The sequence below is a fragment of the Lissotriton vulgaris genome, chromosome 1_2, assembly GCF_964263255.1.
Source record: "Lissotriton vulgaris chromosome 1_2, aLisVul1.2, whole genome shotgun sequence".
In the NCBI taxonomy this organism is placed as follows: Eukaryota; Metazoa; Chordata; class Amphibia; order Caudata; family Salamandridae; genus Lissotriton; species Lissotriton vulgaris.
The window spans coordinates 350,625,514-350,641,959 of record NC_141686.1 but is presented as its reverse complement, the minus strand read 5'-3'; the positions used below and the strand labels follow the sequence as shown (position 1 = coordinate 350,641,959).

Here is a 16,446-nt window from a genome sequence, read left to right as displayed (position 1 = left end):
TCAAAAAGGTTGATGGGTGTGTGTATGTCTGTTTGGTATTTCCAAAACGCTTGCAGGTATAATCCTATGTGCTGTTCATCCACTAAAATCTAACTTTGCCGTTAAATTTAGGAAGCAAACTGTGTTGTTAAATGAAACATACAGGAAACTTACTTTAAGTAGAATGAAGTCCTGCATGAACCAAGAAGAGGTAGACGAAGGGTTCCTGCTGCTCAGGCGTCTGCACTGCAGTGCCTCGTAATAATTATCATTTATCTGTGCATGGTCCTGAGAGATCGGCTCTCCTTCCAAAAAGTACAGCCCTCCATCAGTGCTAGCAGTGACCCCCAGCTCGGGTTTATGCATATTTGTGGAAAGACCAGGATGCCATGAGCTCAAGTGCAAGCAAAATAAATCACCTATTTGACTGTTGTTGGGCTGCTAATATACAGTAATTTACAAGATTCAACAGGCCCCTAACAGCCCTGGGCCCCGTGCCACTGCACCTGCTGCACCAATGGTAAAGTGCACAGAACCATGAGGAGTCAGCATGCACCAGCAGGAGTGTGAGATGAATGGACCGAGAACAGCAGGAGCTTCTGACGCCCGCTGGGAAAACACGAACATGGACTTCAAACAAAATATTATCTCCAAGTCTAAGGCTGAAAGAGATATCTTCAATCATGAGGAGCACAAATAAATGAATGTTTGCAGTGATTAATTTGTTTTAAAAAAAAGAACCTAAGTGCCGGTGCTCATGCCACAGCTATTGCTGCACACGTGCAAAGCTGGCGCGGCACCATTAGTTTAGTGCCTTATTGGCTAGTTCTCCTGCTGGGGGAGTAAATCATTAAGGGCCACTTGTATGAAGCATTTTTGCAGTCAGAAACTTCCAACCGCAAAAATGCTTTTACAAATGTACCAGATACAAATTGTGATTCGGTAACACACTACCTACTCGCAATTCGCGTTTGCGATTTGGTATTTAAAAGGGGCGTGTTTACGGCATCTCGTCTAATTACTGAATCTCAATGGGCTGTATGAATGGTTTTCGACCGAATTAAGGTCAAATTTTACTGACTCCCTGAAAGAGGTGGTAACCCATTTGCAAATAGGTAGGGGTCCTTTGAAGAATGGAAAACAAATATTTTTAAGAGCAGGCAGCTATCTCACAGACAGACCCCACTGTCTACTCTTAAAAAATTAAACGAAAAAGCTTATTTTTTTTCTTTTTAAATGCATCCAATTATCCTTTTAGGAAAACGGGCTGCATTAAAAAAAAAAAAAACAGACTGCTTTAATAAAAAACAATCACAGACATGGTGATCGGCTGATCTCAACAGGCTGCCATCTCTGTGATGGCTGTGATTCCTAATGGGTCTCAAATTGCGACCTACCTCACTAATATGCATGGGGTAGGTCTATTTGTCACTCAATAGCATTTGCTAATGAAACTCAAAAGAGTTTCATACATTAGGAATCCCAATTTCCAAATTGCAACTCGGAGAGAAACGCAATTAGGAAATCGGTATTCCTGGTGCTAGTAAATCCTGACCTAAGTCTTGTATTTTGCATTCTCCGAATGAGGAAAGCAAAAAAGAACTGGGATAAAAAAACAAATTTAAAAAATCAGTCTGGACACAGTACTTACTCCTTACAAGAGGTAAATTACGTTATACCTGGCGGCACTCAGAGATAAGGGGCTGCTCAGTGGGTTAGCTGCTTTGCAGTTGGTTGCGGCCGCACTCTTCACTACCGAAGCCTGAGCGCTGTAGAGCTTACAGAGTGACACAAAAATAAATGCGCGCCCTATAGGAGGGGGATCATAAATGCACAGAATGCTGACTCGAACCCATTGCAATGCAAGATACAGCAGGATTTATTTAGGAAAAGAGGTCTACATACATCTGCAATTAGCACAGTTCAACTACTAACTCTTAAACATATGTGATAAAAGGTATGATGGGAAGGGAATCATGCACCACAAAGAGTGAGCAGCACCTGGGAGGAGCATCGGGCTTCTATTTGTTGGCATTTTGACATCTGTGAATAGGGGGCTGTGCTGAGAGCCCTAGCTGTGAGCTCAAAGTTGTTGTGATGTGTAAGTAGTAGTTTAGTGTGTGTTTTGTAAGACGGCGTGAGAGCGTTGAGGCTGTGCCCTCATATAATGGCGTGAGAGAGGTGGTAAATGAATCCTATATTCGGTAGGTACAATAGAATCAACTAGCAGTGAGAAACACTCCGCACATTTATAAAGAAATAACACGAGGATAGGCTTCTCTAAATAAGTTCAGCACATGCATACCATTATGCACTGAGTGCTTGCCTGTTGAACACTTTTAGCTGGGACTTAAACATCAGTATGCCGTACATCATGCCCTTAAATACCAATGCTAATTAGTGCATGGCCTTTTAAAATAAATGAATTTGCAAGGCGCGGTTCACACCCGGCGAGCCACAGCTGCCTGTTAAGCCCTGCAGCCTCTCTCAGAAACTAGTGCAGCAAACGGTATGTGAAGAAAAAAGATGCTGCAAAACTTGTGACCCTCAGCAACCCGATACCTGCTGCTGCTGCTGTTTAAGAGTCACACTGCAACGTTCTCCCCTCTTCCACGCACTCAGGATTATTACACTAAATGCACGTACCCTACAGGGAACACTGGCCATTAGGCATTTTTTACTATCAGCCCTCGGTAAGTTACAACATTCCAGTAAAACTTACTTTGGGGTAAGCAGGACATAAGATTGTTACAGTGAAAATGGATCTATCTTGTTTGTATTAATTGGTGTTGTAGAAACGTTAGTTTTGAGTGAAGTTCCTGGCATAAACTGTGCAGTGATAGGTTTCAGTTTAGTGTGTATTATTTGGTGCTGTTGCATATGTGCCTTTCAAATAAAGCTCCTCTTAGTCCCAGTGCAGGGATGAGGCCTCTCACTGGAGTGTAAACTTCGGAGCCGTAGAAGATGTGCCTTTCCAGTAAAGCTTTTCTCACACACAGTGCAGTGATAAGGCCTCTTTCCTGTGTGTGCACTTGGATGCCGTACATGGCCTTTCTTTCTGAGAAAAGCAGTTGGAAGACACTTTGCAGTGATAAGGTTTCTCTCCTGTGTGTTTGGTGTTACAAGACTTGACTTTTGATTTAAGCTCTTCTCGCACACAGTGAAGTGAAAAGGCTTCTCTCATGATTGTACGCTTTGATGCCGTACAAGGCCTCCGTTCTGGGAAAAGCGCTTTGAACACAGTGCAATGATAAGGTTTCTCCCCCGTGTGTTTTCTTTGGTGCTGTAGTAGATTTGCCTTTTGATTGAATGTCTCCTCACACACAGTGCAGCGAAAAGGCTTTTCTCCTGTGTGTATGAGTTGATGCTCATGAAGAATTTTCTTTTGAGTGAAGCTCTTTGCACATACAGAGCAGTGATATGGCCTCTCTCCACTGTGTGTTCTTTGATGCTGTACAAGGCTTCCCTTATAAGCAAAGAGCTTTGAACACACAGTGCAATGATAAGGTTTCTCCCCCGTGTGTTTTCTTTGGTGCTGAAGAAGATGTGCCTTTTGATTGAAGCTCTTCTCACACATGGTGCAGTGAAAAGGCTTTTCTCCTGTGTGTGTGCGTTGATGCTCATGAAGAATTTTCTTTTGAGTAAAGCTCTTGGCAAATACAGTACAGTGATAAGGCCTCTCTCCGCTATGTGTTCTTTGATGATGTACTTGGCTTCCCTTATAAGCGAAGCACTTGGAACACACAGTGCAGTGATATGGCTTCTCTCCTGTGTGTGTTGTTTGATGCCGTACAAGGGTTGCCTTCTGAGAAAAGGTCTTTAAACACACAGTGCAGTGATAAGGCTGCTCTCCTGTGTGTGTTTTTTGATGCAGCACAAGGGTTGCCTTCTGAGAAAAGCGCTTCTCACACACAGAGCAATGATGAAGCCTCTCTCTCCTGTGTTTACACTTTGATGCCGTACACGGGTTGCCTTCTGAGAAAAGTGCTTTGAACACACAGTGCAATAATAAGGCTTCTCTCCGGTGTGTATTAGTTTGTGCTTTAGAAGATGCGCCTTTTGATTGAAAATCTTCTCACACATGGTGCAGCAATAAGGCTTTTCTCCTGTGTGTATGCGTTGATGCTGAAGGAGAATTTTCTTTCGAGTGAAGCTCTTTGCACATACAGTACAGTGATGAGGCCTCTCTCCTGTGTGTACGCTTTGATGTCGTATAAGGCCTTTCTTATATGCAAAGCTCTTGGAACACACTGTGCAGTGATAAGGCCTCTCTCCAGTTGGTGTTCTTTGATTCTGTAAAAAAGTTTCCTTTTGAGTGAAACACTTTTTCCATGTTTTGCAGGGATATGCCCTGAGGCTGGTGTGTCCTTTTTTGTGCCTCACAAGAAGTGTCTCATTGATAAATTCTTTGTCACACACATTACCAGAAAAGTGTCTCTCCCTCATGTGCATTCTGCGCTGTTTTTTTAAATAGATATTTTGAGTAAAATTCATCTTGCCTCCGGAAACTTTATGGCTTTCTTTCCCATTCATACTTTCTAGATGGGATTGTTGTGCTGCAAAATAGAAAAAACATAGAAAATTACATGAAGAAAATATTTCTTGAGAAAGCTGCATTGTTATAATATGGAGAAGTGAACAGTTACAATTCATCGAAAAAAATGTATGTTCTAAGAAGAATCATACTTCCCTTTGAGACACAAATGGGGGCTAGACCTCCTGCACGAAGTGCGGTGACTTAGTACTGCAGAAGGAGCATGCTGGGAAATCAAGTGATTCACAAGAACCACTGTTGGACATGGGCTTTCTGGTTGGCTAGGGTAGGCACCTAAGCCAGACAGAATCCACCACTCTAGTCAGGGTAAGCCAGAAACACACCTCAGATAATCTGCGCTCACCCTCTTGTAGCTTGGCTCAGAGCAGTCAGGCTTGTTTAAAGAGGCAATATGCAAAGCATTTGTGCAACACAGTCGTGCAGCAACACAGTGAGTACACTACAAAAGGGACTCCACGCAGGATTAAGTAAAAATAGATTCTATATTGTACATCAAACAAGACCAAAATGACTTAAATCACACCGTTAGTGCAAATAATGAAGGTTTGATAGAGAAAAACACAAATTACTTTGAAAACATAGGTCACAGCGCACCTGCGCTCCGATTACACTTAATACGGTAACTGTAGTGAATGTGGCTGTAGTGATTGCATTTAGAAACCAAACGTAGGGCGCAGGAGCACCTACTAAACGCTAAACAGTAATTGAGCTTGAGTCTTCCAGCAGTTCTCCTCTATGGAAGGCCCTGCGCCATTCTTGAGGTCATCTCCAGAGCAGAGACAATGCTGAACAAGAAATGCCCCTCACGCTCTTGCGAGTCCGGAGCCCTCTAGGGACGCTTGAATCGTGTCTCTTTGCCCAATGGAAACCAAGCTACCCGTGAAGGAGAGCAGGGCAGCTTTACCACTCTTCTGGACCCAACCCGCCGCACAGTACCTTTGTGGGTGCATGGTCACTGTCCTCAGGGCATCTGTAACTTGCTAACAATGTTGTCATGTCTCGGGAGTGAGACCGGATGTTGCGAGCTTCGTGCAGTATATGCGTTAAAACCAGAGGGCGAGGCGGGCTGGAATGAGCCACAGAATGCTGGCCCGCCGCATGTTAAGGAACAACGTGTCGTCGAAAGGCCTGCCTTGAAGGCTTTGTGCAGCTCCTGTAGCTCTGCGGCCTTAGATGCTGCACTGTACCACCTAAGAGCAGTACAAGTCCTCAGGGGGCTGTTCCTCGGGTGTCACGGCCAGAGGGGCCGCACTAGTTTGTTCTTAGTGGCATCTGACGGTGGAGATATCTTTCCAGACTCCGGGGGGGAGGTTCACAATCCAATTCAGCTGCAGTGAGCACGCTGGCTCAAGGACGTGTTTGTTTCTCTGGTAACGCCTCCAGGCGAAACAACGCTGCTCTCGCTGGAGAAAAACGCTCACCAAACGCTAGTTTGTTAAAGATAGAGCACTTCCTTAGAATGCACAAAGGCACTCCCTGGGTCACAACTGAGGAAAAGTGTTCTTCTGATTGGCATCATTTGTACCAGGACTCCATTGTTTTTTCATTGCCATCTCGTGTCAAACACTTCCACACGACCCACCTGGTCGTTTCTGCTGATGCCTGAGGAAAATCTAACTAACATGACCACAGCCATCTTACAACCTGCATTTCTGCCCAGGAACTGTCGCACACCCAACCCCCCTGTTCTTTGCAGTTCAACAGAAAGCCACGAGACACTCACACCCTGAGTAAATTATGTGTTTTCCATCTCCTGCGCCCAGCCTGGTAAACATCCTTGACACAGTGATCAGGTTATCTGGACAATGGTCTGACTGCTTGGCCTTGATCAGGGTGATTAAACAATGACATGAAAGACCAGGCTTTGATCAAGCTGAGTGAACAATGATTTGTGTACCAAGCCTTTACCAGGTCACCACCCACAAACTCCGCCGGAATCTGGTTATCAACTGCAAACACTGAACTGATTGAACAATGATCTAACAGCCAAAAGATCAGAATGAAAAAGTATAAAAGGCTTGTAAGATGCGGAGTAAAGCAGCAGCCTCCTCTGTCTTGTTTCTGACATGCTTGGGACTCTGTTCCATAGCCCGGGCTATTTGAATAAAACTGGGTTCCTCCAGCAGACGAAGGCTTCTGTGTCTCCTTTTACTACGTATGAAGGTTAAGGAAGACATGGGAGATTCCCCCACCGCCGAGACCCTTTAAGTGGGTTATTCCGGTTTTCAAGATGGTGCCTGAACAGGGAATCCACGAGCACGAAGGTCAGGCCCGGTGGTTGTGAGGAGGTGCACGGAGACTCTCCGACAAGGTACCCTACCCGAGGGATTCTTGCAATCCGGTAAGACGAACGACTCGCCCGCTGTTCCTTCCCACCCAGTCTGGGCCACATGACCGCGTTCTCGCTAGAGTCCCCTAGCAAATCATTTCTGGAGCACGACACTGCCCTACGTCTGCAGAAGAGAACTACCCCTGTAAGGTAAGGGTGGACTGATCACCCACCAAGTCTGTATGATTCTGGTATTGACTTTCGCAAAAGCCAAGCTGTTATTGACTTTTGCCAAAGCCAAGCAAGTGAGGTGAATTTTTAAAAACCCGCTGGTGTCTGTTCTGTATGATTCTGCTTTTATTGAGTTTTGCAAAAGCCAAGCAAGCGAGGTGAGTTTTAAAACCCGCTGGTGTCTGTTATGTTTTCAAGCATGCCAGTCAGTAGTAAGTTCAAGAGATTATGTTGTTGTATGTGTACGCAGGACTGCCAGATGGAGGCGGCTTGTTCGCTTCCTCCAGAAGGGACCCCTGGCCATACGATGTACATTAAACATGGCCCTTCTGCCACAATGTTTTCCTCATTCTGGGTCAAATATATGAAACAAAGTGATGCGGAATTACAGTGGCCACTTTATGGCTCCTTTAATTCCTAAGTTCTCGCCAACTTAGAGGAACAATTAATGAAAAGAAAAACGCGCCTGTCTATGTTTGAATCAGTCCGATTTTGGAGGAAAGAGATAGAGCAGAGAGCTAGAAAGCAGAAGGCTCAAGAAAGAAAACAGGAACGTATGTCAATGGCTGACCATGCCAGAGAAAAGTTACAAAATCAAATGACAAAGTCAGTAGAAATAGCCGATAGGGAGCATGGGGCCCGGGTACAAAAATGTTTTCCAGCTCGTGAGGAGAAAGGAATGGGCCATATGAAAGGGGGAGAAGAAGGGGATTCCTTGCTTGATACCATGCTAGAAAGTCCTTCTACATATGCCCCAATGTACCCTGCCCTGACGCCTCACACCCCGCATGTTCCCCCGCCACAGCCCACTCCTGCCCCCACTGCCCCTCTTACTGTTCTCCCTGTCACACCAACCCTTCCGACTTTTCCTACAACACAGACCACGACCGCTAACCCTGTCCTCGCTATGGGAATGACAACAAATCTAAATCCGCCCAACCCCTGTGGCATTCCCTAACACGCTCTTTTCCTACTTCCTCGTGGTCTACAGTTAAGCAGGATTTATATAAATTGTTGAATTCCCCCTGACTGGCCTCCTTACGCTCTGCAGTCAGCTTTTAATCCCTTCGAGAAAATGACCTACAGAGGCAACAGTGTGAATGTAAATAAATAACGGGAATATTTATGCCTTTAAAGAAATATGGTCCACCTTTTCCCAGTGGACGATTATGTAGTAGACCACCTGGGCTGAATACATGTGTACCCTGGTCATGCAACAATTTGAGAATGCGCTTATGCAGATACCCACCGGATTATTGGACCTTAGGTCGCAAATAAAAAGAGGTGATGTTCAGGAAGAGGGGATGTTTGGCGCTATCCCTGCTTTAATGGCTTACCGTGATATGACCGCTTTTCCCAACACCCCTCTAGAAACAGCTATGCCAATTAGAGAGGCGGCCCCTGTCTTTGTTAACGCACTTACTGATGCCCAAAATAATGGCAGAGGGGCAGTTGAGGCACACTGGCGCAGGCTTTGGGTTCATGTTCCTTGGAAAAGGTCAGAAGTAATGAAGTTAAAAGGACAATTACCAGATACCCGGAAGAATCCAGCTGCCTTTTACAGAGAATTAGGTCAGATTATATATGCAGGTACTATCGTTCTTGAGGATATAGATTTACTTTTTGGTATGGTTGTCCCCACTGAAATTTGGGACAAGATTAGACATTCTGACCATGAAGTGGCATTGGGAGGTAAATGGTCTGACCTAGAGGCTATGGAAGAAGCAAGGGTAGGAGGGACTAAACCAGAAGCTGCCATCCTGACTTTGCCCGGCAAAGTAATGACATTTACGAAAACACTTTTGCTGAAAACTGTCATTAACTGGGATAAAATAAACGCCTGTAGGCAGCGAAAAGATGAGAACGTGGCTGACTTCTTTACCCGTTTTGAGACAGAATACAAGGGACATAGTGGTTTGGTTCCCCAAACCCCAGGTTCTGGCCCAGTGTTAGTCGATAAGTTTGTCAGCAATTTGCTCCTTGAGATCTCCGCCAGGCTTAAGAAAGTTGAAAGTACGTGGTCTGCCCAAACTATGACTGGTATCTTGGCTATGGCACAATATCACAAGAATAAGGAGAATAAGGATAGAGACAAGGAAAGTAAGAAGGTTAGGGATCTTAAGACTAAGGCACTTCCGCAGCAGGCTTACCCTTCCTGAGGTCCCTATGCCTGTGGGAATTTCAGACCTTAAACCCAACCCCCTCCGAGGGCTCGCCAGTCTACACCCTCTAGCCCTCAACGTATGGGAGCCCTCCAAACAGATCAGTGTGCTTATTGTAAGGAGTACGGCCATTGGATAGATGAGTGTCCTGTGTTAGCTGAAAACATTTGAACAGGGAAGACTCGGCCTCGCGCTCCCAGGGAGGGGAGGCCGGCTAGGGACCATGGCCCGCCCCAGCCACAGGATAAAGAACGTAGGGGTTACACTCCCATCCGGCAACGCCCGGCTAATAGGTTTGATGGGTACGAAGCAACACGCACTTACTACAATGATGATTATGATGAAGTTGATGAGACAGGGTCCTACCAAGCATAGGACAGCCAGGAAAGGGGTATTACCAGAGTGCAAATTCCAGTGGATCAAAGGGGCCCATATGTTCAAATGTCAGCTGTGGGGAACGATCAGAATTTTCTTTTGGATACTGGGGCCACCAGGTCTTCTATTGCACGTCTGTCAGTTCCGGAGGCACCCCTTTCTGGTAATATGAATGTCTCCGTGACTTTTGCAGGAACACCTGTGACCGGCCCTGTCTCTGAACCCCTTCCTCTCGATATTGGCCCTGCACATGTTGACGCTCCCTTGGTCCTTACTACAGGTTGCAATGAAAACTTGTTAGGCATGGATTTACTGAAAGCTCTGTATGCGACGATATCATTTAGTCCCCAAGGTGTATCCCTAACCATTTCTCCCACCGCAGCTTTCTATATGTACCTGTCCGGTTCCCTCCCACCAGAATTGCAGTCTTTACCTTCCTCCCTCTGGGCGTCATTAGACACTGATGTAGGGTGTCTCAACATTTCCCTTCATGTGGTACGCATCCGGCCAGGTGCACTTCTCCCCCTCCTCTGGCAGTATCGACTGCCCGCGGAACTAGAAATGGCCCTTTTAACAATAATATCTGAATTAATGGACAAGGGCGTAGTGGAGGAGAAATGTGGCAATATCTGTAACAGTCCAATTATTCCCATTCTTAACCCTTTGGCCGCAGCAGTAATTACACCAAGACACAGTACCTCACTAGCGCACGACTCACAGGATATGAACTCACACTCTTTGCCAGCCACATTAACATCAAAAGATGCACTGTACTAAACTCCGCCACCTTACTCCCTCTGGATACTCAGGATGCCTGTTAGACCCACATGACTGCATATCATGGACAGAGGAGGAGACGAAGGGACAGGTTGATTTACAGGACACTCCGATAGCAGAACCAGAAGGAACACTGTATATGGACGGATCATGTCTCAGAGGGCCAGATGGTAACACCTCAGCCGCCTACGCCCTCACGACATTAGGGCAAGTAGTAGAAACAGCTCAGATTCCGCAGTGCTCCGCTCAAGCAGCAGAATTAGTGGCCCTCACTAGAGCTTGTGAGTTAAGCAAAGGGATGATGGTAAATATTTATGCTGACAGACAATATTCCTTTGGGGTGGCCCACAACTTCGGGAGGTTGTGGAAAGAAAGGAATTTCCTTACTTCCTATAGGACCAAAATTCAACATGGCCTCCTAATTCACCGACTGTTAGACTCCCTGACACTCCCCAGATAGGTGGCTATTATAAAATGTAAGGCCCATAAGAAAGTGATAGATGCTGTTGGGAAAGGCAATGCCCTGGTTGACCAGACGGCCAGACAAACAGTTCTTAGAAAAAGGGAAGGAATGTATGTAGGAGGTCCCGCTAGGTGGGTGGCAGACGAGGGCATGGTTGAAAACACGGTACAGAGTGTGATTGATATTCAGTCCCATACTACTCTTGAGGAACTAAGTGTGTGGAAGGAGCTATTAGCAAAGGAGGGAATTGATGGTTGTTGGGTCCGTACGACTATGAAAAGACAATGGATGTTACCTGTAGTTACGATGGCCCAAGGTCCTGCTTACATCAGTGCAAAAGGGATATGTAAACTGTTGGAACCTACATGGTACATTTCTAAGATACCAGCATATGCTGAAAAACTGGTTAAAACATGCATGACTTGCCTAATGTATAGCCCAGGAAAAGGCACTGAGGTGCCGGGTTTTTAGGAACCCGGTGGTGCCAGGGGATAACACCCGAAGACCTCTGAGTTCTCCCTGTTCCGGACCACAGAAACCAAGAGTCTTCTAGGTGAAGTCAGAGATCGAGTTTTATTGGCTGCAACCAAGTAACATGTGTCCTAGCAGCACGACAGCACGGGCCGTAAGTTCTCAGGAGACTGTTCGTTTTTACAGAACCAGCCTTCTCCTTTTATATACGATATTACACTTCAGGCAAGAATTCTTGAGTTTACAATACGGCCATATACATATTTACACAATAGAGCAAAACGCACAGTCATGATGGTCAACCCATATTTTAGATGTCCAGTTTGTGATAGATGACCCAGCCCAGCCCGGAATTACAATCAGATATCAATGAAACCTCAATAAAACAGGGCACCTCCTTGTCATAAAACTGGCCATAAACAAGGAACATGGACAGGTGTATGTGTGTAGAAAACATGGTCTGTATGTGGTGAATGGTTTATGGCATGTTGTGCTTTGATGATATCTTACTCGGCCACTGGGCGAGGGGCTGCCCAAACAGGTTTGGCTGGAGGCGGTGGAGTCAGTTCGGCCAGGTCATGGGGAAGTCAGCTAAGGTGGACGTGTCCTTTCAGATCAAGCTCGACCTTAATCAATTGACTTATATGAGGGCAAGGTATAAGATGGATGCCGCTCACAAAATGGAGTCCGAGGGTTCAGAACGGAAACCACGATTTGAGGGTGTTGGCATCGCTCAATCACGACGCAAATGCACAGGGATAATGTCCTAATCATTACCGGTCTGCCGATACCAAATTCGTCATGGTATGACGATATTTTGTGACAAGAGTGTTGGACCTCGGTACCATATCACAGCAGGTTCCAGAATTTTAGAACCACAGCACAGTTACTCCTAAGGGAGGATTCTCTCCTCCTACCTTCCCTTTTGAAGTCCTCCAAATGGATTACATCCAGATGGACCGATGTAACAATTTGAAATATGTCCTAGTGGTTGGCTGTACATTCAGCCAATGGGTGGAGGCCTACCCCGTCAAAGACTGCAACGCTATCACTACCGCCAAAGTACTATTAAAAGAGTACCTCCCACGATTCGGTTTGCCCCGCTTGGTCTGGAGTGACAATGGGACACACTTTACAGCCCAAAATATGGAATATGTCTGTACAGCATTGGGTATAAAACAACATTTTAAGCAGATAACCACCTCAAGTCAGCAGTTCTAGTGGAGGTGTGCAATGGCATCCTAAAAACTAAAATGGCCAAAATAGTAGCCGAGACAGGTGTCACTTGGGTTGATGTGCTCTGCCCTTATCCCTACTGTCCACAAGAACAACGCCCCACACCAGGATAGGGCTATCTCCCCATAAGATTGTGTTCGAGAGGCCTGCCAATGTATGGGTTGTCCCGCGGCCTAAGAAAGTGTCTGACGTTGAATAACCTGTATTAACTGATTATCTGTACAGTCTGACTAATACCTTTCGTACTCTTCATCACCAGGTGCATGAGGCCATACCTGACAAAAGCGAGGACCCAGGACACGTCATCCAACCTGGGGATTGGGTATTGGTGAAAGATTTTCAACGGACAAAGAGCCTTGAGCCCCGCTGGATACAACCCCGTCAGGTGTTCCTAGCACCCGCACCGCTGTGAAAGTAGAAGGTCGGAAGAATTGGGTGCATTCATCACACTGCAGGCTTGTGCTTCGGCCCCTCCCCTATGATCAGTGGGTGAGGGAAGGACTAGGAGACTCAGAAACAGAAACAGTCCCGACGTTTGTCCCATTCAGCGATGCCAGACTGCATTCTACATCTACGGAAGCCTGAGAGTGACAGCATACTGAAAGGAAGGGTGGAACCCTCCCTTAACTCTGCTCAACACCAAGAACAATTGTTTCCCAACCATACTGACCCTACGTCCGACCGATACAACTTGCGCCCCGAGGGAAGGCTTGCCCTTGACTTCGCCAAGTACCTATAGGCTGTAAGGCTGTGATCTTCCCCGGCTGAGAGTAGTGCTGGTGTGTCAGACTAAGGTAAGCCAAAAGGTCCCTAGGTATATGCGCCCAGTGATGCAACCACCAATCACAGACAGCCACTAGAGGTCCCTGGCTTAGCACAATGGCCGCCGTCCAAAACACCCGAATCCAGAAACAAGATGTCAGCCTCCGACATAGTAAATGCTTCATGGTCACCGTGGTGACGCTGTTTGTCTCCCTCATCCTGTCTATCCTTGGTTGGCTGTTACTAAGCTACCATCCTGTTACCTCACTAACTCCTACCCCGACTCCTGCAGAACACCAGTATTACACGTTACCAGCCCACAAATTACCCCGCCGTGCAGAATTCTTCTACAACACCTTCATCCAAATGTTGCATCATCACCAGCTGATCATGAACACTTCCAACTGCTGGGTGTGTGGACTGATGCCGCATTCCATAATACACCCTGTCCCATTATTTCCCTACCCCTTTTCCATCTCTGGGTCTTGTTTTGCATGGTGGATGTTGATGCAGGAGGCCTACACTGTCAATGGTACTGCCAATTCTGCCCTTGGAACATTTCGGGATGACTTCTGGCGGAGCAGATCCGGCCATGCCAGTGCTCCTTTCTGCCCGACCAGCTCATCCACAACGCTAGTATCACCAGATGAACTCGGTGAGATGGTAGTATTCAACTCAACTAATCAACAAACATTTTCCAGATTCCGCACAAGAAGGATACTGCCTGATGAACGAGACACTGTGAATGTCATAAATGTGCAAGACCGTGTCTGCATTCATGGCCTAGGCACTAAGAAAGTTGGTACCAGTACGTGTGATATCACAAAAACTTTAAACTCTACATCTCCTCCGAAGCTGGTGGCATCCCCCAACACCTATTTCATCTGTGGCACTGCCGCCTACACTTGGCTCCCCGGTAACTGGTCTGGTATCTGCTATCTGGCCTTCCTCCTTCCACCAATGTATTCCACCCATGGAGGTTACCACCTGTCAATGAAGGGCACTCTGCGCCGCTCACGTAGGGATGTCATATCTGCCGAGGATACAGCAGGCCAGGAAACCGGAGACTTCTTTAAAGGTTTCCATCCTTTCTGGGTCCGCATGGCCAACAGACGGGCTGTACAAGGACTGACCAGGGTCCTTGAAGCCACCATCACAGTAACAGCTGGTGCCCTCTCCAACATCAATGCAGAGCTGCAGGCGGACCGCCTCATAACGTTCCAGACAGAATGGTCCTGGATGTCATCCTTGCTGATCGTGGTGGTGTGTGTAAATTAATCAGCTCCAGCTGCTGCGGGTACATCTCAGACAACGCACCTACAGTGTACGATGCGATCAAACGTCTGCATCGCCGTTCTTTCAATCTGGATGAAGGCAACTGTCCCTCACAGGCTGGATCTGGGGCCTACTTTCCCAGTGATGGTGGAATATCCTCATCTTCCTTGCCTTGGGAGTAACTGTCCTGGTCTCCTGCTGTTTATGCTTTCATTGTCTGCCAGTGCTCTGTACAATGTGTGTCCAGACCATCAAGCCTCCACCCTCTAACATTCACAACACCAATATGATGATGATGCTCCAACATGAAGCCGATGGCCTTATGAACATTGACATTTCTTAAAGTATTGGCCACTCAATGGCAAAAGGAGGGTCTGAGAAAAAGTGTTCTTCTGATCGGCATCATTTGTACCAGGACTCCATTGTTTTTTCATTGCCATCTCGTGTCAAACACTTCCACACAACCCACCTGCGCGTTTCTGCTGATGCCTGAGGAAAATCTAACTAACACGACAACAGCCATTTTGCAGTCTGCATTTCGGCCCAGGAACTGTCGCACACCCAACCCCCTCTGTTCTTTGCAGTTCAACTGAAAGCCACGAGACACTCACACCCTGATTAAATGATTTGTTTTCCATCTCCTGCTCCCAGCCTTGTAAACATCCCTGACACCGTGATCAGGTTATCTGGACAATGGTCTGACTGCTTGGCCTTGATGAGGGTGATTAAACAATGATATGAAAGACCAGGCTTTGATCAAGTTGAGTGAAGAATGATTTGTGTACTAAGTTTTGACGAGGTCACCACCTACAAACATCATCTGGATCTGGTTATCAACTGCAAACACTGCCCTGATTGAACAATGAACTAACAGCCAAAAGATCAGAATGAAAAAGTATAAAAGGCTTGTAAGCAGCAGCCTCCTCTGTTTTGTTTCTGACGAGCTTCGGGCTCTGTTCCATAGCTCAGGCTATTTGAATAAATCTGGGTTCCTCCTGCAGAGGAAGGCTTCTGTGTCTCCTTTTACTACGTATGAAGGGTATGGAAGACTTGGGCGATTCCCCCGCAGCCGAGAACCAGTAAGTGGGTTATTCCGGTTTTTCAGAACGCTGCACTGTAGGCCATTGGTGCACTGTCCTGTAATGCACAAAGTTTTACCTTGGTGCAGAAGGGAGCACTGGGGACATGCTACAGCTTCTCAAATGGGTTTGCCCAGCAGACATTTCAGAGAAAAGAGGCAGCAAGGCCTTTGATGGCCCTGAGATCTCAAGAGAACGGGAGCCAGCAAACAACCCCTTGGAGAGCACTTCGGGGTACAAAAGGAGGTGGCAGGCTACAGACAGCACATACGGTTAGGTTGTAAATTGGCAGTCCGTCCTGCAGCCCAGCAGCAGCAGGTCAACACAACAAGGCAGTTAGTTGTAATGGTTGTTGCTCCTGGCAGCACAGCAGTCCTCATGGCAATGAGAAGTTTGTAGAGCCAACAGTGTCTGGCTACAAGTCCCATGCAGCGTCTAAAAACATGGGATCAGAGCTCCAGTACATTTACTCAAAAATGTCATTGATGAACGGGTGACTTCAAATGAACCCTCAGAAGTGTGGAACAGTCCCTTGCAGCCCATTCCAGGCTCCAGACGATCAGTGGGGCGTAAATCAGCCCTTTGAGAGAGGAGAGGAAACACCCTATTCAAATGTAAGTGTAAATCACCTCTCTCCCAGCCGAAGAAGACTATCAGCATGCAGATGAATGCAGATGTATCCCCTGTCACACCCAGCCCCTCCCATTGGAAAGCTTGGTTGGCATGACTCTTCCAAACATGATAGTTGCAGGGGTTTCGTCTGTGGTTGAGTGAGGGGGTCAAACGGTAACCTCAAAGAATAGTGTTCAAAA

General features: G+C 46.6%; 2 protein-coding genes across 2 annotated transcripts in view; one reads left to right on the top strand and one right to left on the bottom strand.

Annotated features, from left to right (window-relative positions):
• Window positions 1–2,968: 2,968 nt before the first annotated feature.
• LOC147736769 (uncharacterized) overlaps window positions 2,969–16,446 on the bottom strand; it is a 71,447-nt gene continuing 57,969 nt past the window's right edge. The window contains exons 3-4 of the mRNA XM_086952695.1: window positions 4,025–4,535; window positions 2,969–3,602 (exon numbers count right to left, since the gene is read on the bottom strand). Of these exons, the coding sequence (XP_086808821.1) occupies window positions 2,969–3,602; window positions 4,025–4,535 (1,145 nt within the window). The remainder of the gene's footprint in view (window positions 3,603–4,024; window positions 4,536–16,446) is intronic.
• LOC147736770 (uncharacterized) lies at window positions 13,398–14,558 on the top strand. The gene has a single exon (XM_086953586.1). It carries the CDS (start codon window positions 13,398–13,400, stop codon window positions 14,556–14,558), a length of 1,161 nt encoding a protein of 386 aa, XP_086809712.1.